General features: G+C 43.6%; 1 protein-coding gene across 3 annotated transcripts; it reads right to left on the bottom strand.

Annotated features, from left to right (window-relative positions):
- Positions 1-1224: 1224 nt before the first annotated feature.
- On the bottom strand, positions 1225-21942 carry GMFB (glia maturation factor beta). Of its 3 annotated transcripts, XM_086895540.1 has the most exons (8): positions 21731-21927; positions 19126-19222; positions 18696-18745; positions 17713-17762; positions 16625-16707; positions 15312-15385; positions 7894-7967; positions 1225-5715 (listed from the first exon to the last, which is right to left on the bottom strand). In XM_086895540.1, the coding sequence occupies exons 1-7, from the start codon at positions 21731-21733 to the stop codon at positions 7926-7928; spliced, it is 399 nt and encodes a 132-aa protein (XP_086751666.1). In that variant the 5' UTR covers positions 21734-21927; the 3' UTR covers positions 1225-5715; positions 7894-7925. The 3 variants fall into 3 exon arrangements, with proteins under 3 accessions (XP_086751666.1, XP_086751664.1, XP_023783036.1); XM_086895538.1 differs by lacking the exons at positions 1225-5715; positions 7894-7967 and adding an exon at positions 9233-13030 and having other exon boundaries at positions 21731-21942; XM_023927268.2 differs by lacking the exons at positions 1225-5715; positions 7894-7967; positions 21731-21927 and adding exons at positions 9233-13030; positions 21349-21724.
- Positions 21943-21959: the final 17 nt, after the last annotated feature.

Raw genomic sequence — 21959 nt, 5'->3', positions numbered from 1 at the left:
CTCCATTCCCTTCTCTGAGGGGCCCAGAACTGGACTCAGCACTTGGTGGCCTCACCAGTGCCCAGCACAGAGGGACAATCTCTGTCCTGCTCCTGCTGCCACACTATTACTGATCCAGGCCAAGGGCCATTGTCCTTCTTGCTGACCTGGGCAAACCTGGGCTCATATCCCATCACTGGCAAGCAGCACCCCCAGGTCCTTTCCTTCTTTCCAGCCTGGAACACTCCATGGGGTGGTTGTGACTCAAGTGCAGGATCTGACACTTGGTCTTACTCAAACTCAGACTGTTGGTCTCAGTCCATTGATCCACCCTGTCCAGGTCCTTCTACAGGGCCTTCCTGCCCTTCAGCAGGTCCATACTCCCACATAACATGGAGCTGTCCATGAATTTCTAATGGTACACTCAATCCCTTCATCCAGATCATCAGTAAAGAAATTAAACACAACTGGGCCCAACACCAATCTCTGGGGGACACCACCAGTGTGCAGCACCATTCCCCATCCAGCCAGTTCTTAACCCAGACTAGGGTAAACCTGTCCAAGCCATGGATTGACAGCTTTTCCAGGAGTTTGTGTTGAAAGGGAATTTAAAACCCGTTGATTTTCAACCCAGTGCACAGGCAGGTACACCTTCTGCTAGACCAGTCCAACCTGACCTTCAACACTTCCAGGAATGGGGCAGCCACAGCTTTTCTGTGAAATTCATGCCACGGCCTTACCACCCTCAAAGGGAAGAATTTCTTCCTAATGCCTCACCTAAATCTTCCTTCTTTTAGTTTACATTCACCCTGCTGTGTCCTATCCCTACCTGATCATGTAAAATTTCCTGCTCAGCATAAGCTACATCTGGAGAAAAGGGAGATGGCAAATTTAAGAAGAAATGCAGGAGAAGGTTGTGCTGTATAAGCCCTGGGGAAGGGAAGGCTCGTCATACAATCCCAAATCAATACAACCTGGAGCTTGCCCAAAGGAAACAGCAAGATTAGAAAACAGTTTGAGTAGAAGATGACCCCACTCTCCTTTCAAAAGGTCATGTAAAAGTTGTTTCAGTTTAAGCAGTGGCACCTTGCAGTAAAGGCAAGCTGGGGTAACATTGCTGCAATCATTTCCTCCAGAGCAGAGTGAGGGATGGTTTCCATAAAACCAACAGCTGCCAAACTAAATAATATTTTCCGGTGTTATCTGCTGGAAAGTTTTATACACAATTAATGGAGTGTCACAATGAGAGATGAGCAGAAACTTTATTTCCTGCACCAAAATACAGGAAAAACTGTAGCAAATGAGCTGTCTTTATGAAATCAGCTGTTGCAAAGATAAAGCTGATGTTTCAGTTATAAAATCACTCATCTTGTCCACAAACTACTCCAAATAAAACCACTGTGGTGTCATTATGACCCATGAAACTTCGATGTGAAACCCAGAAAACAGATTTTAAAATAAATTTTAGTGAAGATGAGCCCTGAAAAACCTGTTCTAGTGGAAGGTGTCCCTGCCCATGGCAGGGGGCTGTAACAAGATGGGGTTTGGAGACTCTTCCAACCCAAACCAATCTATGATTCTGTGACTCTGAGATTAATTAATAAGAAGGTAAGACTACACAAGGCCAGGAGTGTGGGGTGAGTACTAAAGGACAGGCAGCTGCTCTGAGCCATTCCCAACTCTGTCCCAGGAGCCTTCCCATTACATTGCAAGAAGGATAGACAAGAAGACCACCAGGCACTGAGAACATCAGTAAGGGCTGAGCCTGTTGTGGTTTCCTTCCAGCTCAGGGTGACAGGACGGGTTAGGAAGAGAGGCCCTGGCAGTGCATGACAGCCACCTTCCAAGCATTCCTCATCCCTTGCTCCTGAGGAGCCAGAAACAACAACTTCTGCAATTCCTCTGCAATAACATCGTTTCTTCATATCACCTGATGCTCCTTTAGCCTTATTTATTAGCAAATTATTTCTTATTTGGAGTATCCTTGAGCTGCACAGGCACACTTATACCCACTGACGTCCAGCTGATGTCCAGCTGATGTCCAGCATTCCAGCTCCCTGGTTCAAGCTTTTCCAAAGCCATCCAGGAGGCCAGTTTGACTCAGAAGAGCTGTGGGAGGTAGAGAAACGGAGGATGTGTGCAGAGATCCTGTTATACCTTGGGGCTGGGAAATGTGGGTTTTCCACTGCAGTTTGATCCTTCCAAGGTAGATACTTCTGCATTTGATGATTTCTTGTACATGAAAATGTTGTGCAACAAGGATGTGCAGTCTCAGAAGTAAAAAGGTGTGTCAGCCACATACTTGCATTTGCAATTAATAATCCTGGTTCTGCCTCAAGGAACGCAGTGTTTTATTCCCTCGGGTGCTGGCATACCATTCAACTGCAATTATCTTGTCAGGAAAAGCGGAAGGCATCTGTAATCTTACAACAAAGATTTCTGCACTGAAGGATTTCTTGTATCATAGATTTCTTTTTTTAAGATAACACAAAAGGAAACTAAAAGCAAATTCTGTAGAAAAGGGTCTAATCAATTCTCATTTCACATCCATTTGATATTTCAAATCAAACAATGACTGAGTATTTTCTCAGATTAAACTTTGTAAACAATGTCAGGAAGCCACAGAGGAGCTCTGTAGATGGCCCACAGCTCTTAATGCACTTTCCCGTTAGTCTGGACACACTGAGTTTAATCCTGATTGGAATCCCCAGGGAAAATGTCAGTGTCTGTTCACTTCATCTTAAATCCCTCTCAAGTACTTGTCCTTATCGGAAAACAGCCGTATAATCAGTCATAATTCAGTGTGTTACAGCCTGTTCATGAGGAAGATTTTGGCAGAGAACTGTGAGGAAAGATTATGGAGCAATTTCTCTGAATTATGCAGAGGTTAACCACATCCTTCAACATTAAAAATTGGCATTTCAGTTACAGATATCAAGGAGAAATCTGATACTATTGAACTTGGTAATAAAAATCCCGTTGACTTTAATAGACTTGTCTTACTGGGTTTTCAGGGGAGGGAAATCTGAATATTATTCATTTCAATTTAAGGGGCCCATATAAAGGAGGGGAAGGGACTTTTTATATAGGCATGGAGTGACAGGACAAGGAGGAATGGCTTCAAATTGGTAAGAGGGCAGGGTTAGATGGGATATTGGGAAGAAATTCTTCCCTGTGAGGGTGGGGAGGCCATGGCACAGAGGAGCTGTGGCTGCCCCATCCCTGGAACTGTTCCAGGCCAGCTTGGACAGGGCTTGGAGAAACCTGGAATGTGAAGGTGTCTCTGCCCATGGCAGGGGGTGGAATGAGGTGAGCTTTAGGTCCCTTCCAACCCAAACCATTCTGTGATTCTGTGAATTTAGCAGAGACTCTCAGAGGATCTCTGACAGAGTCCAGCCAAGGCCACCTTCCTGCACACCTGTAAATACACATCAGGAGCAGCCAGAGCACAGAACTCCTCACCCTTTATCCACTAACTTTATCCAGTTCAGTCTTTGATCAGCAGGATAAACAGATCCCTGCACTTGAAAGTGCCCCAGTTCCCCTTCCACACTGGCAAATACCCTTTCCCATTGCACTAATTAACTCACCCCCAGAAACCCTGCTTAGGCTCTCCCATTTAGTAGTGGTCACATAAACAAATTAACATTATAAATTGCACTGCACATGAAAGCCAGTCTTGAGAGAAACAATCACATTTAAAACCCAATTTCAGAACACAGGCACTGCCAGACATCTCACCACAAGTCATTACAGAATCCACCCGTGGCCTTAATCCCTCCAACATTCACAGTCAGATGGCAACAGTTTCCATTTAATAGGCTAAATACTGAATACTGAACCTGTCCTCATAATAACAGGGTTTGTTTTTCTCATGCTGGGTAGAGTTCCTGTTAATGGCTTTCCACACAATTCTAAGCATGATAATAGTGTGTGGACAGGAAAATAGACCACAGGTTGTATTTTAAAAAAAATAAATTATAATGCATTTCAGGATTTGGCTGCTTATCAACAAAGAAGGGGTTTTCCAAAACATTCTGCATCAGCCTAGCTGTAGCAGTGGTGACTACAAAAATGTCACCCCTAGTCCTTAGCTCTTAGAATCCCAGAATGGCTTGGGCTGGAAGGAAACTTAAAATTGTCCAGTTCCACCCCCTGACATGGGCAGGGACACTTTCCACTAGACCACGTTCTTCAAGCCCCATCCAGCCTGGCCTGGAACATTTCCAGGGTTTAACATCCTTATTGTTCCTGCCCAAAAGGAGGCAAGATACACACAACTTCAGCTTTGTATCAGAAAAAATAATCTTTGGAGGGCTCTGACTTTGGTCTTCCTGTTCTCTCACAGATATCCCATGTGGCCTGAGTATGGCACTTTCAGGCCCAATGTGTATTTACACACTTAAATCACACTAAATAGGATTTCAAAAGCCTTCATCTAAATTCCTTCACAAATCTTGCTTTTGATCTCTCCAGCTACATCCATATTATCAAATCAGCTCAAAGCTGTACCAGTGCTAGAAATCCACCTCACTGGTTGTTCTTGATATTTAAAGTCCAACTTCACTGTGGCTGCACCACTTCTCCCAGTGGTAACCTTGGGCACAGGGAGCTGGGTGGAGTGGCTGACTCACACTGCACATCCACAGCCTGTGTGGATGAGGGCACAGAGCCAGCACCTCCAAGGTTTTACCACAGGAATGAGGCAGAAGCACTAAAGATGCAGAAGTTCTCTGCGGATGAGAACATCTCTGTGGATGTTCACCTCCCAGACAGGGAATGGGGGTTTGTATTAAACTGTACTTACAGACCCTGGAATGAGGCCATGCAAAGAACGAATGGCTGTTGAGTGGATGCTTCTATTTTTCTATTCTTCCCGTAATACAGCTATACAATTTGTTTTGTACTCCTGAACCAAACAATTGCACATTCACAGTTGGAGGTAGGGTATAAATATTGTCTCTGGCTGATCCCTTGATCCCACTGTCCTTGCTGAATTAATCACACTCGCAGATCAATCCAGGATTTGTTGCTGGCAGAGCAGATGGCCAGGCAGACTGCAGTTGTGAGCAAGGCAGGCACCTTCTCCTTCCAATTATCCAGCAGCATTTTCCAACAGTGGATATTTAAAACTCGATATTATTTTGAAGAAATGCTAGATCTCTCTTGTTCCTTCTTCAGCTCCAAAGGGACAATGACCCCTGAGTTTTGCTCTGCCTCCATCCTCTAAGGCTCAGTGAAAGTACAGGATGGCTGGTGCTCCTTTCCTTTTCAGCTGAATGTTTTCTGCCCCATTTTCTTCTGCTGTCTTCCCATTTTCCACGGAAATGAGGTGACAACACCAGCTGCTGTTTGGCACAGGGATTTCAGCATTATATTAATTGCTGAGCCAAGGGCTCCAGGAAAGGGAAGAGAAGCTGCATTCATGGGATTCATGGCATGGAACAGCAGGAATGGGGGTGACAGTGTGTGCCTTTCAAACAGCCTGGATAGGACTTCCCTGTCACAGGAGTAAATTTGCCGTGAAAGACAGACGTTCTGTTTTCCCAGTGTTTACATCTGTTCTGCACTCAGAGTCCCTCTGGATGATAATTGCTCCTGTTGCCCCTCTGTCCCCTGCTGAGGAGCTGTGAGAGCTGTCAGGGGAGTTTCAGCCCAGCTCCATCATGTTCTGTAGGAGACACCTCACGTTGCTCCAGAGGTGAACAGGGTTAACCCAGAGCGTGTCTGCAGTCCCTGAAGGAATTAAACACGACAGGACAGTCCAGAGGAGACAATCCCCCCGTGGTGGGACACAATGGGCCACTCTGATTAACCACATCTATGCAAATGCATCAAAATCATCCCCTTCACTTCATGGCTAGAGAATAGACAGGGACGTTAGACAGAGCATGGCGAGGCTGAACGGGATGCTGCACATAGACACAGCATCAGAGAGCCTGGTGTCCATGCAGCATCACAGCACTTTAACAGCACCCAAAGGAACAGCAGACATGGAAAAAAGCCTACAAGATCTGGGAAGGGAATGGTGCCCAAGTTTAAACCGTTGTCAACTTAGAATCAAGGAATCCCAGAATGGTTTGGGTTGGAAGGGACCTTAAAGATCACGTGGTTCCATTCCCCCTGCCCTAGGCAGGGACACCTTCCACTTGACCAGGTTGCTCCAAGCCCCATCCAACCTGACCTTCCAGAGATGGGGCATCCACAGCCTCTCTGGATAATCTGTACCAGGGCCTCCCCACCCTCACAAAATTTCTTTCAGATATTCTGAAATATCTGAAATATCTGAAATCTAGACCTACTCTTTCAGCTTGAAGCCATTCCCCCTTGTCCTGGCACTTCAGGCTGTTGTAAATATTCTCTCTTCATCCTTCTTGTAGGCTCCCTTCAGGTGCTGGAAGCCCTCTCTTCTCCAGGCTGAACAATCCCAATTCTCTCAGTCTTTCCTCACAGCAGAGGTGCCCTATCCCTCTATCAACTTGGTGGCCTCCTGTGGACTCACTCCAACAAGTCGATGACATGCCAGCAGTATCCTAACCACCACCAGAGAATTCACTGTTTGGTATTTTACCCTTTGCTGCTTCACACAAAATGAAAATAGAAGACTTGAGGTATGCAATTGCTCAGCCTCATGCTCAACCTTTCAATATAGACACCTGCCAGATACAAATAATTGGAAAAATTAAAAGCTAAAGCCGGGAGTCTTTGTACTTCAGAACTGTATTTATTAAAACAATGCTGGAATTGATATTTCCAATGCCTTTAAAACAGCACAAACCAAGCCAGTGCACTCCCTTACTCTGCAGCCCAGAGAGAGGACACCAATTCCCCAAGATGTTGATTCCAGATACGGATTTTGAGAATTACAACTCCTTTTCCCACCTGTACTGTAGGAACTTATACCTGCCTATTTGGCAGTTCAAGGCAGCTCTTCAAGAACACCAGGGCTGCCTTTCAGAACCCAGAAAAATTCTCTCCTCCCCAGCAGTTATGATTGAAACTTTGTGCCCAGACCGGCCTCAAGGCCAGCTCAGCACACAGGACCATTTTCCTGGGCTCAGTTTCCTTCTGGAGGAGCTGGCTACAAATGACTCATCTCCACAGCTCTCCCTTTGCTGCCAGAGAGAAGCAGTTACCTGCCCCAAGGGAAGCCCCTGCAGAGAATGTAGCCAAACTGGAGTTACACATGTAGAGGCCAAATCCAACATCTCCAGCATTTATAAGCCCTTATGTGCAGGCTTTCCCACAGGAAAATTTTAGCAGCTTAATTTTTTAGACCTTGTACTACATCACCAGCTGTGCAGCTGATACAACTGTGCCAACTAACGAGTGCAGGAGATGACCCACCTGCCACATCTTCAGTTTCATTCCAAGGGGTGAGACCCAGCTTAAATCCTCACCCCTGCCATACAGGAGTGCAGCTGAACAAATTCCAGCCACTCTTACACCCACAGGGCACCTCATGTCTTTCCCACAGCCCCACCAGCCCTCCCTCTCAAGGCTGCTCGGTGTCCATTCTGCCTCTCAGAGGCACCGTATCAGAATTCACCTGTCTGTGCTTGGCTTCCCACCCTCACCTGCACCTAAACAGGGAATTGCAGGAACTTCACCTGTGAGGACCTTGGAGGAGCCAGCTTGTATTCCAGTCAATCCCACAACCCATGGAACAGTAGGCACAGGCGTACTCACACTGTCACACACAGACAGTGACTGCCCCAGCTTCCATCCCTGGAAGTGTCCAAGGACACTTGGAAGTGTCCAGGTCTGACACAGCTTGGAGCTACCTGGGATAGTGGAAGGTGTCCCTGCCCATGGCAGTAGTAGAACTGGAGAGTATTTAAGGTCCCTTCCAACCCAAACCATCCTCATTCCTCTTTCAGCTTCTCCAGAACAAACTACAGCTCTCTGTATTACCTGCAGACACCCTGCCAAGCCATGGGATCTCCTTAGCAAACTCCCAGCGCTGGGCAAGCTGTCTCTTCACACACCTGGAAGGGAAAGCACCAGCTGTGAGATGCTCAGGCTGCAGGTACACTGCAGGCTTTTCCTGCTGTGCAGAGGTTTCCCATTTTGATTCCTACTCCCTCTCTTGCTTTGATTTTAATCACCACTCAATTGACCTTTTCATCATAACTATTAGAAGCCAATGACCTTTCCTGAATGGAAGCATCTCCATTTCATATCTCTGGATCTCCTGGCAATTCTCTTTATTCTGCTGTTGCTTTTACCGCCTGTGATGTGGCAGTACCAATAAACTATTGCCCATTTCCTCGTGAAGCACACTCAATAACCAGCAGAGAATGCCACAGGTAACCTTTTCCTCACATGGGAGAGCTGTTTATTCCTTTTTATTCTCCTTTTCTGGGAAACCATTCTTCTCCCATAGCAGCTTTTTCCTCCCTGAGCTTTTGGCAACAGATTTTGTCTTTCAGTGACTGAGATGCCATTCAGGAGCCAGATGTGCTGAAGCAGCTGTGCATTTTCTCCTTCACAGAGTTCTCTCACCTGGGAGCAAAGGGGTTTATTTCTGTCATGTCTAATCTGTGGCCTATGAATGCTGTTCTTTGGTGTTGACAGAAACAATCTATGTCAGGTACTGAAGCTGAATTCCTTGGATTATACTTGGCAGTTTTTTAAACAATAGAGGAATCAAAGTCTCCAAAGATCGTGACAGGATGAAACAGCAAGAACACAGGAAAGGAGGGCTTAGATCAAATTAATGCAGTGGTCTCTCGGGCAGGAAAGAGATGAGCCAACAGCTGTGGGAAGGTAAAAATACCAAGTTCCTCTGTCACCTTCCAGCAGTGGGGGTCTCTTTGACAGCACTGACACTGTTCAGGAGGCAACCTGCACTTTGTAGTGTATTCCACAGCTCCAGGTTCTGCCAAGAGCCTTGTGGGAGAGGTGGAACAGGGAAGTTTATGTAACATTCCAGGCTGACACCGAGCCCCACACTGCCTTGCACCTCATCTGGAGGCAGTGGGAGGTCTGTGACACAAAGGTGCAAAGCAGGAGAGCACAGCAGTTCCCTGAACTATTCCAACAGCTCCTTTCCTCCCCAGCACAGCAGATGGAAACTGGAATTATTTTAGGGACAACAGCAAATGAGGGAGCAGTCGAGACTGAAGACATGCTCAAAGTCCAATGCAAACTCCAGGAAGCTGACAAAAGGAGGAAGGTCATACCAAGCATTACCAGATTTTCCTTGTGAGACAGGGACCACTTTACAATTAAAACAGGGCAACACAACCTCTTAATGAAACATTTTATTTAAACCAATACAAGCACCATGCTTAGCAAAAAAAGATTTGGTTTAAAGTAAACATGCAATGTGAAGTAGCAGAGACTAAACAGCGTATGGAAGTTGTACTGGTTACTGGTATTTTCATGGAACTCCCAAATTCTCACATCTGACCGTGAACCTCTCACACCTTTTAAGACAACAAGTCTGAACCACAGAACAAACACTAGTTTCACTGAGCCCCTTCTCATGTCCCACCACGGCTCCATTTCACAGTCACTACATGTATGTATAAAAAAATGTTCATGATGTTTATTTTTGGAATGCACTGAAGTAAGGAATTGAATTCTCTTGCTTCTGCCTGTTTGAGTTAGACCCCTGTCATCAGTTTAACATCATTTCTGAACCAGCTGTTTTACAGTTAAAGATACAAAAATGGAATCCTGGTACAAATGCAAAGATGCTCCTTTGGAGAAGTGAAAAAGGTGTCAACACCTGCTTTATTGCCTCCTTTAATAGATCAGAACAGTATTCATGATACTAGAAATACATTTAAACCATCAAATACCAGCATTTACATTTTTTTTTTTTGTTAAAAATATTCAAAACACTACAAGTCTATTTCATGGGCTGACATGCAAACTCATGCTTTAATTCAGTTTACCATCAATGAACAGGACTACAGGAGCTGTATCCCAGCCATCTAGTCAATGTTTAAAGCAAACATGATTAATTGTGGCAGAAGTCTCCCTTGGAGAGACCTTTAACTCCAGACCAAGGATTTTATGGCCAACTTACTAACTCCTGAAAAATAGGAGCTACCAATGGAAAATGCTGACTCTCAGACCTTTAGCTACAAAGGCTCCCCTAGGTTAATCTACACTGTCCTTTAGATGTCTCTTCAGAGGTCTGAAAATTCAAGAGAAATGTGTGATTACAGATGGGCAGCTCACCAGCAAAGCCCAGCTGGAACATACTGGCCTGAACATGGACTCATCTGCCTCCCACTGAGCCTACGGGGGCAGCAGCACGGAACACACAGTTCTACAGATAAGGTAGGGAGAGGATGTTAGAAAACAAGAATTATTTATGCAGGAAGACCTGGACATAATGATGTCTTTGTTTAATCAAGTGGCAGCACTACCTGCATCTCAAGAGCCCAGGACAATTAGCAGCAGCCAGTTGTGTCAAAACACTGCATTAAGACCAAGGAGAACACAAACAAGGCTGGAACAGCAAACACCCTCTGCACACTCGTCCTCCCAGAACCTGCAGCTGCTTCCACAGCTCAGCCAGGGGAGGGAGGAACAGCTGCCAGGCAGGGCTGGCTGAAGAGTAATACTGGTGGGCTGAGCAGCATCAACAGCACCTTCCAGGAGAAACTGGGCTTTAACACTCTCATGAGGATCTGTTTGCTCCCTGCAAGGCAGAAAGTGCTTAAGTGAGGCACAAGAACATGTGAAGTGGAAGAACTCGGCTGAAGATTCAGCTGTAAGGAGCAAAATTATCTTGGCAGAAGGTGGAGCAATCCAGAGATGAAAGGTCAAGTTTGATCATTTCATGCAGCAGCTCCTCTCTTCCCTCCTGATACAGGCCTCTTGTACAGTTATTTTTGTGCAGACCTGTGCAGGCAGCAGTTGGCTGCTGGCAGCCCACCAGTGAACAAAGTACAACAGACACAATTAATCCAGTTTTTTCCCCACTGCAAATCAAGCTGAACATTCCAAGCAGCAGCTTCCCTCTCGCCCACACTGTACTTTGACATGCCTCACCTTTATTACAATCCCAAAAAAACCTCAAAAGAGATTTTTGCTGTTTCCAGGCTGATGCTTGGAATGACACTATCACTTAAGCCAAAGTCTTATTTATACAATGTTTGTCACAAAAGACATTGTTTTTATTGATCTGCAGTACAGAATGATCAAGCAACAGTTTCATAATCAACATCTTTTCATCCAGGGAAATGAAATTGTTTTTCCAGTTCAGTACGTTAACACAAATTTAATTACAAGCACTTCTTTCCCGCACCAAAAGATCGATTTAATTGGATCATTCCAACATGCATTTGGAAAAGCTCCTCTCAAGTCAGATTTATATACAAATAAATGAGCAATAACATCAAACTAGGAAGAGATTTACCAACACTGAAGACCTTTGCAAATTAATTCCTTGTGATCTTGCAGGAATTAGTGTTTTAACACTAACACAGCCTATGTTGACAAATGAAAAATAACCCCACTTGCAGCAAAGGTTTCACAGCATGAAATACTGGCCTCCAAATTTGACACTGCGTTCCTTCCCAGTGAGCAGATTGGTTGGGGCAGCTGTATTTTAAGGTATGTTATCAACAGGAAGCTGCTCTTACGCAGACACTCGTTCAGTAACACAACAAACACTCACGAGCAAGATAGGGAGAGACTGTCCCATGAGTGCTCCTCCTGCCACAGCACGGGCTGAACGTGTCCCACATCAGACAACTACTCTATTCAATATAAAACAGACCTGTAAAAAGACTGGTCATTTATAAAAGTTAAATACTATTTTCACATTAGATCTGCTGTTTCAAAGAGATGAACCATTAAGTAGAATAAAATCAAATGATCGCTTATGCAAAAGCTTCATCTGGAATGTAATTTTGACCAAAAAGCTGTTAAGAAAGTTAGAGGTTGTAATTAAAGTACTCAAAAGCTACGTGTGGCCAACTTTTATAACAAAAGAGATATAAATTGTTCATCATCATGAAAAGCTTTAACCTCCTGACTCCTACAAATGGAGCAGATGATTGGAATTTCAAAGAAAATGAGGTTGGCTTTTTGTTTTAACAGATGTCAACTGCAGCACGAGGCACTAGAAACAAATATTACTTGGATTCTTTACCAAAGATTTTACCAAATTTGTAAGAAGTGGCAGTGTAAAATTCTCAAGTCCTTTTAAAGCTAACAAATGAAAGGCACACAGTATCACCAGGTGTTCAGATAACAGGAAATGAGCAGAGGTAAACTTCTCAGCAGTGTCAGAATAGAGATGCAAGAAGAAATCTGGTACAAGAGGAACCAGAGTTGTAGTTCAGCCCTTAGTTATCAGCTAGTTCCTGTGAGACTGTATTAGCATGAGAACTGGACAGTCAAAGCTTTGCCCTGAAATTTAGAAAGATTGACTCAGACAACTGAGGAATTACTGGAATGACAAAAATTAGTTCCAAGAATTTGAGACAGTTCACATGGACTCGATGGAAAGATAAATGGATGGATTTGCTGTACAAGGATTTTGCCTTTTTAATACCAAACAAATGCTTTAGGGAGTAGTTCTCAAAATTGAGAAGACACTAAGTCAAAAAATCTGGTAAGTGACAGTATATAAATTCTGCATATAAATGGCTAATGTGTGTCATAAGGATGCGTTTGTAGCTCAGAAAAAGTTAGCGTCAGCTTCCAAACGATGTTTGTACACGGTTATAAATCCAGAACTGAACTATTTTAGTTACAGAAATATTAGTCACAGGAGTGCAAAAGGAGTCCCTGCAGAGGAGTATTCCCTTTTAGCAGGTACAAATAAGGAAACACCTGCAAAGATTTGTTACTTCAAGGAGACAGACCTGCTATTCTTTGCACAAACTCTGCACAAGAGAGATACTGCAGGAGACAGCTGTGAATACAGTGCATTGCTTGGATGTAAGTATTCATGTCTGGTTCCAGTATCACCAGGATGGTACATAAATACTTAGAACAGAGGTTTCCCTTAGTGGAAGAAGCCCAGTTTCTCACGCAGCCATTCTTCAGTTAGGTCCTCTGTATTTCTGATTTCGAATACCTAAACAAAATGGCATTGCATCAATTCCTGAGGGATGGGACTGCAAAGGGCCAAGCACACAATGCAAGCAGCACCTTTCCACATACATTGTCTGAGCTGCAATAAACCACTCACTAACCTACAATTTTCAGGTGCTTTCTTGAAAGCATCAGATCAAAGGAAAATACACAAGACTAAGTGGCAAAAAACATCACTAACATGAACAAGAATCTGGTAATTGCTGTTTCTAGGCTTCACTCTTGTCCCTTAAGAATGTGAGAAAAGCACATGTACTACATTTTAAAATAACCCTGAAGTGGCCCCATCTCCCATGCATTATCTCAGCAAGATGGTATTTTGAAGAATACAAATTAATTTAATATCTGGGTTGATTTAAGCCCAGAAATCAGCAATTTTGCTCAGTAAAACACACAGTTATTTTTATTTTGAACTGAAATAAATTCATAATATGCAGTAACATATTGTTTTACCTGTAAAGTATCTCAAAATAGAAAACCTGGGAAAAAATCCCAACAAAATCCTAAAAACATAGAATGGCTTGGGTTGCAAGGGACCTTAAAGACCACCTAGTTCCAATCCCCTGCCATGGGCAGGGACACCTTCCACTATCCCAGGCTGCTCCAAGCCCCATCCAACCTGACCTTGAATATTTGCAGGGATGGGGCAGCCACAGCATGTCTGGGGAAAACCCCAGAAATAACCTAAAAACAACTAACCCAGTTGTGACATCTTTAATGAACCTTTAATGCAGCCTTGAAAACAAGGTCCAAAACATCAATATACTCTTTACATTCCATGTGGGCAAGAAATTGGATAGTGTTTGAGGTTTTTTTTTAATTCTCTGAAGAGAAACTGCATTAATTTTGCATTGATTACTGGGCATCTATGAGATGCCCAAAGACAAAAGCCAAGTAATTTTACAAATTCAAAGGCCTTCAAAATGGAAAAACTCCAAAAATCAGTGTTACAAGAACGGAACAGCTTATCAGGAGCCAAGCTAATATGCAAGTCACTGGAAACTGATGAGAGAACTCAGCTGAGTCATGAGCAAAAAGCACACCAGGAGGAAGTCACAGCATGAGTTAAAATGAAACACAGCTCAGTAAGTGGCAAGAATAAAGCACATTTGAAGAGCAAGCAGGCAACCCCAATTGGAGACAGCCTGTGTTCTCAGGCTTCAGAAGGAAGATGAATGATCACGAACCCAGTCCTGGACTTGCATTCAAAAGCCATTCAGGCTGAATTTCTCCCATTTCAGAAGTGATGGGAACTCCAACTGAGCTACCTCCCAGGCTTTCACCTTCATCTCACCAACCCTTTCTTCTTGCTTACTGAAAACTGTCTTCCTCCTTTCTATCACAGTTATCAGCCCTCTAAAATGCAGTTTCAACAGATGTAAAATAAGATTTCTCGGGGCTGTGCTGATTGTTTCCACCATCTTCTGCTGCCTTTCTATTAAATCCTGCCAGTCTGAGGTGTCTTTCCTTACACAGTACAGCTGGAAGAGGCAGAAGTTGGACAGAGCTTGGAGCAACCTGGTTTAGTGAGAGGTGTTTGAACAAATGAATGTTAAGGTCCCTTCCAACCCAAGCCATTCTATGATTCATAGTTCTCATACTGACCCAACAGACATTTTTACTGGGATGCCAAGGACTCAGCAGGGTAAGGAAGACCTAAAGGGAACAGTGCTGAGGGAAGTGTTGAAATCATTTCACATGGCATGAAAAACCTGAAGCAGCTACTGACTCTATTAAGCTTTACTGCTTGAAGCAAAAGAGTCTAGGTGCCAACTAGGCAAAGATTTCAAAGATCTCCAAAATGAAAAACAGGTGAAATTTCTTTTCTAAAATACACACAGAGGCAGGCCTAGTGAATGCAGTAATTTCTTCTGGTGTCAGTACTGGAAGAACCCAACACAGGAAGAAATTGTTCATCACTTGGCACATGTTACTTACTCTGCAGGCTGTTCTGCAAGCATCCAGCCCCAGGAACCAGCTAAACTGATCTGTTCCACACCATACTGAGGCTTCAGCCTATTCTTTCCCTCAGTAAATTCCTCCCCCACAGCAGAGATGTCCATCCTACTGAGGGATATTTTTGTTTTAGAGAACACTGTTCCTCCCGGTGTTTCAGGGTACAGAAATCTCCTCAGTCTTCCTAAACCAGACTCTGTTCACTGTAATCACAAACTCTCACAAAACCCTTCTTGCCATCAGTTCAAACAAGACACAAGACAACCTGCAGTGAAGGGATAGAGAGTTATTTCAAAAGCCAGTTATACCTTAGTGAGTTCAGCTGTCTGTACAAGCTTATTCTTGCTTCCAGCATACATCATCTGCTGCTCAGGCTTACATCCTATAGTTATGCAGGGGGAAAAAAAGAAGAAAGCTTGTTTAGTTATTTTGACTGCAACACTTCAAAAATAAGATTGGGCTTTTTTTTTTTAAGAATTCAAACTGAAAGCTAAAGACATTCCCAAGAAGACTCTCAGGTAACTACAGAAGAATATGCTCAGTAGTTGCTAAACTCTTTTATATACCTTGTTATTCTAGCTCTACAAAATGAAGGGTAGAACAATGCAATCAGTTTATCTTCTTCCAGGGGATAACAAGGATAATCCAGTAATACCAGCAAGATACACTCCTACAATACAGAACACAGATGGAAGCCCAGAAGCAATTCAGCTCTGTAAGCCCAAACCAAGACCCAGGTTATTTGGCTTCTATTAAAATTACACAGTGCACTGTCCAGGTAAGTTGATGTTGAGGCTTGCTGTGACACAAGCAGACGATGCTCTACACTGCTCTCTAAAAACTTGGGATGATCCAGGATTAGAGTCTGTTTCTTCTGGAACAGTCTGTTCCCCCAGAACTTTCACATGCCCACATCTGGGTTAGGGAGCCCTCTTTTCCTCCTTTTCACCCACAGCTGTGAAAAGCCCTTTAGACTGTCCCCTCACAGCATCCTCTACTGCTGCCCATTACATCCAGGCCCCCTGAGAACTCTGCTCTCAAATCCCATCCTAGCCCTCTTAGAGTCCTGTTCCTTTCATGGGTAGAATGAAAGAAATAGGATTCTAAGATCCTCAGAAAGAAATGGGTTTCCTTGTCCTCTGAGATTAATTTCTTCCCTCCCAGTCACTAATGTCTGAATAGCAAGAGACAGGTGAGCAGAATCACTCAGGAACTGAGGTAGTGTCTTCCAGCCCTCTCTCCACTCACTTCCTGAGCCTTACAGGGTCATGTTTTAAGGATTCCTCAAGATCTGAGGAGTAAACAGGTTAAATTAGTTTCAACCTCCATGAGTAGATGCTCCAGGCCCTGTCCTTCAGAGGGTTGCTGAGCACACTGAGAACAAGCACATTTAGGCAGACACACCTTTTGGCCAGCTAAGCAGGAAACCAACACTCCAGTTCAGCCTTCAGAAGTGGAAAAGAGAGACTCTCTTCTATCATACATCTGAAGTGCCCTAAATGTGAACCTCAAAGGCAGGAAAACCTCCTTGAGAGGTTAAGCACTCAGTTTTATCTTCCCTAGAAAAGAATATTCCCAAACTTATAACACACAGTAGCTACCAATCACAATGTTCACTCACCAACTGGACTGGAGAAGATAAAGCACAATGGATAGGAAACTCTTCCATCTTCATGCTGGTACTTGTAACTATACACAATAAATGTTTTTTCTGAGGTTAAAGAAACTAAGAAATCGATTATTTTAGTAGGATATAATCCTCAGTTATCAGAGCACAATGCACAGAGCACAAGTCAGTGTTGCATTTTAGATGGTATTTTAATTTGGCAATAATAACCTCACTATTCTGTTTTCACTTCCACATCTGACTTTCAGAACTGGCCCTGCCTCAATGTGAGGGCTGTCTCTGTAGTAATTTTTCATATCAGAGCTAAAAATCACCCTATATTCCTCTTCTAACTTAGTAAAAAGACTTCCCACGCTCACCAGTGTGGTTTTAGCTTAATGAAAGCCAAATTCTTTCTTTGCTGATCAAGAATTTCGTTGTTTCAGGTGTTTTGCTGATTTTGAACCACAGTTTTAGCCAGGACTTCTGTTTTACAGCCTCCCACTGCACTGTGGGCATGAAAGGAAAGATTTGGAAGGGCACAGGGAATGGTGCCAGCCAGCTCTTAAGGCTAATAGGGCAGGTATTTTCCTAACATGTAATTTAAGTACCCCTTTTATTTCATTAGAGTAATTCACTTGACCCTCTTTTGTTCCTTTTTTTTTCAGAACAAGGATTCCTCCCTGGATCACATGTCCAATCCCAGAATCAGCAACTGCAGCAAAACAAAACAGCCACATCCTGAGAAAATACCAAAACAGATCCAGAGTTACACAGGCAGATTCCTATATTTAGAAGTAGCCACCAACTGCTAGATTTTACTCATTTCTTTACATTACCAGCAGCTTGACTTTGCTTTACTTCCCCAAACATTATATAGTCTAAAAGGAAATAAAATGTCAGGAAAGGCTTAAATGAGTCATTGTTTCACAAGTAGTACAACGGTTCAGTACAGCCTGAGAAATGATCCCTGGGTTATTTCACAAATGAAGGATCAGCAAGATCACACTAAAGCAATTACTGGCCTAAAAAGGTGAAGTCCAACATTTTGAACAGCTTCCAGGAGTGAGTAAGTCCAAATGGCAGCAGCATAGGAAGGATATCGAGGTTGTCTCTCGGGCAGCTCATCCTTTAGCTCATCGGGAGAAATACCCTGGTGACATTAAACACAAGCAATATTTGAGCAAGTATTTTGCACTGGAAGGTTAAAGCAGAGTAATGGGCAGTGAAACACCTGTAAGGCAGATGTTGACCTACAGGTGAACTGATAAGGGCCTCCCAAATTACTACAGCAGATTAGGAAGACTTGTGTGCCAAGAGACTCCTATGACTAAACACAGAATTAATGTTACCCTGAATAATCTTCCCTATTTTAGGCATAATGAGTTTAGCAAACATTTTGGGCTCTAGCTGGCTATGCTGGCAGCTACCTTGCTTTGCCAACCCTACTGCTAAAGAGAAATAAGTAAGCACACACCATAAAGTCAGTTAAAAATCAGCTAAATCAGAAGTTTGAAAAATTCAGTCTTTCCTCCTTCAGCAAACAAAAAGAGTCCCCATTACATTTGAGTGTTACATTAACATCTACATTCTAGGGAACAAGAGCTATGGTTAATGCTCAAATCCCTGGGAAAGATTTAATTTTGCCCTATGGACCATTAAGAAACACCACACACTGGGCTGACCTTATTATGCCACCCATCAAATTTAGAGTCTGCAGGGGATTAGCAATCCTGCTTCTAATTGATGGCAGACCAGCTCAGAGGCAAATGTGCAGATCTATGTGGAAACACAGCAGAAATCTCTTCAAAAAGCCAGCAGGTGCCAAAGACGCTTTTTACATCATTAGAACAGCTTTAAAATAACATTTTTTGTTTGTGCAATTAATTAGTCAACTCAATTGCTTCTGCATAGTTTCATTATTAATGGTGCTGTGCTTTACATGCAGAGTGACCATGCATTTAAATAAGCTCATGACCCAAATTAGATTAAGAGTTTGATAACTATTTGAAACTAAGGCAGTACCTTAGAGACAACAATACATTGCAGGCTGAAGATACTCTTATTTACAATTCATTTAACAAACCTCATGCTCCTCATCCAGCACCACCAACTGCTTATCCTTGTCGATTTTCACTATAAATCAAAATAAAACACAGATCAATGTTTTTTTTCAATCGATTTATACGATGGATGCATGAAGCTTTTTAGCACTCAACAATTATAGTCCTAGTGATTCTGTTTTCTTCTTCAGTGTATCTCATGACTTCCCAAACAGTGGTAGACTCTGAGCCATAATTAAATATAAATACTCTGCTAAGAGCAGATGGAGACTTGTATCCTACAAACAGCACTGTTTTATTGTTAAAATTACAGGCAGAATTCAAAGTGCTGCAGCTCAGAGAACAAATACCCTCCTGGCTCATGTTTACTTGATCCAGCAGCAACGTTACACAGGGAAGAAAAGAGGAGGCAGGATTTTCTGACAATTTTTGTAAGGCGCGTTTGGAACTTACTTATAATGGCAGCATTGTTGGTCTCTTTGCGAAATCGGAATTTTCTCAGTTTCTCCACCAGGTCTTCGGCAACATCACAAACCACCAGAGATTCACTCTGCAGAAAGGAAACAGCAGAGGGGAGGGAGAGATAAATCTTTCTAGAAAGTGAAACAGACAAAAAAAATCCCTGTGTCACACACATCTGTGCATAAACCCTACCAAAGAGGGCATGCATGTAGCTTGTCAAAAGCTCCAGAGCATCACATAAACCAAAAAAAAGTGGGTGAAAGAAAATTGTTTTTGTTTTTATTTAAAAAAACATTAACAGAATATTTATCTGTTTTTACTTCCTTCTTCAAATCCACACAGTTAACTAGGAGTATTTAATTAACTAATCCTGAAGTGGGATTATTCTCAGTGCTATTACAAGTAAACTTTACACTTCAGAAGTAGATTTTACACTTCTACACTTAAAAAGTGAATTTTACACTTCAATTTCCAAGCCCTGAAATAAGGGAGTCCCTTAGAATGGCAGCAGATGGGATTGAGTTACTTAAGCATTTAATATAATAAGAGCTGCTATGAGTATTTAAGAACATTGTCCTTGTTTATGTTTACCCACAAAAATATCGATTGGATTTCTGAGATTCACACAATCATTTTAACCCAAAAATATGCACCCATTTCATCCTGTGCACACCAAGCTCTCAGCAGAGATGCTCAGATAAAATATTAGTCATCACACTGAAGATGAGGAAGGAAATTATTGTTTCACAAGCAGCCATGCAGGTTGTCTTCCCTTACACATGCAATTTCTGAACTGCACCAAGCCAACCACTGCCATTTCCTGAGCAACATTTTATACACACAACCTCCACCACCAATGGGTTCAGGCCAGCCTGATAAAGAAGTAACTTAAAATCTGCAGCTTCTACTGTACTTGTGAACTCCCAAGGCATCAAGAACTTTGTACCAAAGTAACTGCATTTCAAGGTTTCCTTAAAAAAAATTCTTCAGATAAAAAAATTGTGCAAGATTACCAATCAAAAACTCAAATAAAGAGCTCTTGCATTGAGACAAATAACTGCTTTTAAACTAGAATGCCACTATTTAAGCTCTCAATTCTGTCACCTCTTGTTCAACATTGTGACATTTCCCCCAAAAAGCAGATGGGTGGCTCTACTTCCCCACGTTTGTTGTTGCTCCTGAAAAGATTTCCACCTTGACCAAATTCTGGCTCAAAGTCTCATCCCTCTGCTTCCTCTGGACAGCTAGAGAGGAAATCAGGCTCTGCTGTGACAGCACAGCTCAGGCACTGCCCGTACAGCCTCCCTGATTTTGCTTGTTTCCCCTAAAAGTCAAAGACTGCCCTTGGCTCCCTCTGATCAGTGAGTGGGTGCCTGTGACCCAAACAGGTTGAACGGAATGATCTCAGAGGTCTTTTCCAACCAAACTCATTCTGGGTTCTGTGAAATATCCCTTGTACCCCGTCTCACTCATTCAGGATAAAAACCCTAAAAAAATATTTAAACACAACAGAATTCAGAGCTGCACTTGATAGCTGCAGTTGTATTTCATATAAAATGTCACCAATACCCACTCTCACTAACCCAGGAGGTCTCAATTAAAAATCCCAACAGGATTCAGGGCTGCATTTCAAAACTGAGGTTGTATTTTATATGAAATGCTCTTTTGTAAAAGGAAGCTTTTTCTCCCAATCCTCTGAGCTCACCAGCTTTTCCCAGCAGCCAAGCCATGCTCTTGCTCACACCTGTGCAGCCACAAAAACACAAATTCCTGGGGTAATCTGAAGGAAAACACTTGGCAACATCAGATTCAGACTGTTTATCGGGGCTAAGCCGGCTCACCAACGCTTGGCTTAACAAAAACTCAAGTAAGCCAAGGCAGGATTGCTGCACAGACACGGACACACCTGCCAACAGCACCGAGGGGGATGCTGCTGCTCCTGGACCCTCCTGTGCAGATCCCCTCGGGACACCCACTCCCCTCACCATCAGACTGACAAGTAAACGTGAATTTCCCACAGCGCCTCAAGCACGACTCTCACTAGAGAGGCACACAGCAAAACAGCCCAAAATTTGATCAGATTTGCTTTGCAACTGAACCTTCCATAGGAGGGTTCATCTCCCCCAAACCTTCACCAAAAGCAGCACGCATGACTCTTCCTTTTCCACAAGCATTTCTTTACCCATTAGCCAATATTAATGCAAAGTACCCTACAGCATTCATCCACCAGTCCTTGTTTCTCTTGGTCTGTTCCGACCAGCAATCACAGCTCAAGTCCAAATTCACCACTCGGGCAAATTAGTTCAATGAGCAACAATCAGACGTTCTTCAGTGAATTAGCTCGAAACATTACAAGCGAAGCAACAACCAGATACGATCATGCAATCAGTCGTTTCAGACACATAATCAGTTCCTCAGAGGTCAGATCACGCGTTTTCCTGCTGATTATTCTATCATTTCCCTATCGAATCCTTCTGAATCAGCTAACGATGCATTATATCAGCGGGGTGAGTCCCCTCCCGGCCGAACCCCCCAACCTCCCCTCACGATCTCCCCGGGTCCCCCCATGAGGGAGCGGCGCGCGCTCCCCCCTCACCATCTTGGCGCGCGCACCAACCACCGCCGCCGCTCGCGCGCCGCCGCCGCCGCCTCCTCCTCCTCACTGGGTTGCGCCCCCCCCACCGCGCCTGCGTGGCACAAGCCCCGCCCCCTCCCTCACTCTGCGACCAACCAACAGCGCTTCCCCGGGGTGGGCGGGGCGGCGTCACGCGCCTACGGCCAGCGGGGAGGTTCAAGGCCGCCGGGCGCGGGAGGGCGGGAAAACG

Source organism: Cyanistes caeruleus, chromosome 6 (assembly GCF_971803275.1).
Source record: "Cyanistes caeruleus chromosome 6, bCyaCae1.hap1.1, whole genome shotgun sequence".
Lineage (NCBI taxonomy): Eukaryota > Metazoa > Chordata > Aves > Passeriformes > Paridae > Cyanistes > Cyanistes caeruleus.
The sequence above is the reverse complement of the archived record's forward strand: the minus strand, read 5'-3'. Positions and strand labels throughout refer to the sequence as shown.

What these genes read in the sequence shown, in the direction of transcription:
- GMFB (XM_023927268.2), bottom strand. An exon ending in TGCTGGATGAGGAGCATGAG is followed by an intron (nt 17,763 to 18,695) that starts GTTTGTTAAATG and finishes TAATGTCACCAG; the next exon opens with GGTATTTCTCCCGATGAGCT. An exon ending in CTGCCCGAGAGACAACCTCG is followed by an intron (nt 16,708 to 17,712) that starts ATATCCTTCCTA and finishes CTCAGAAAAAAC; the next exon opens with ATTTATTGTGTATAGTTACA.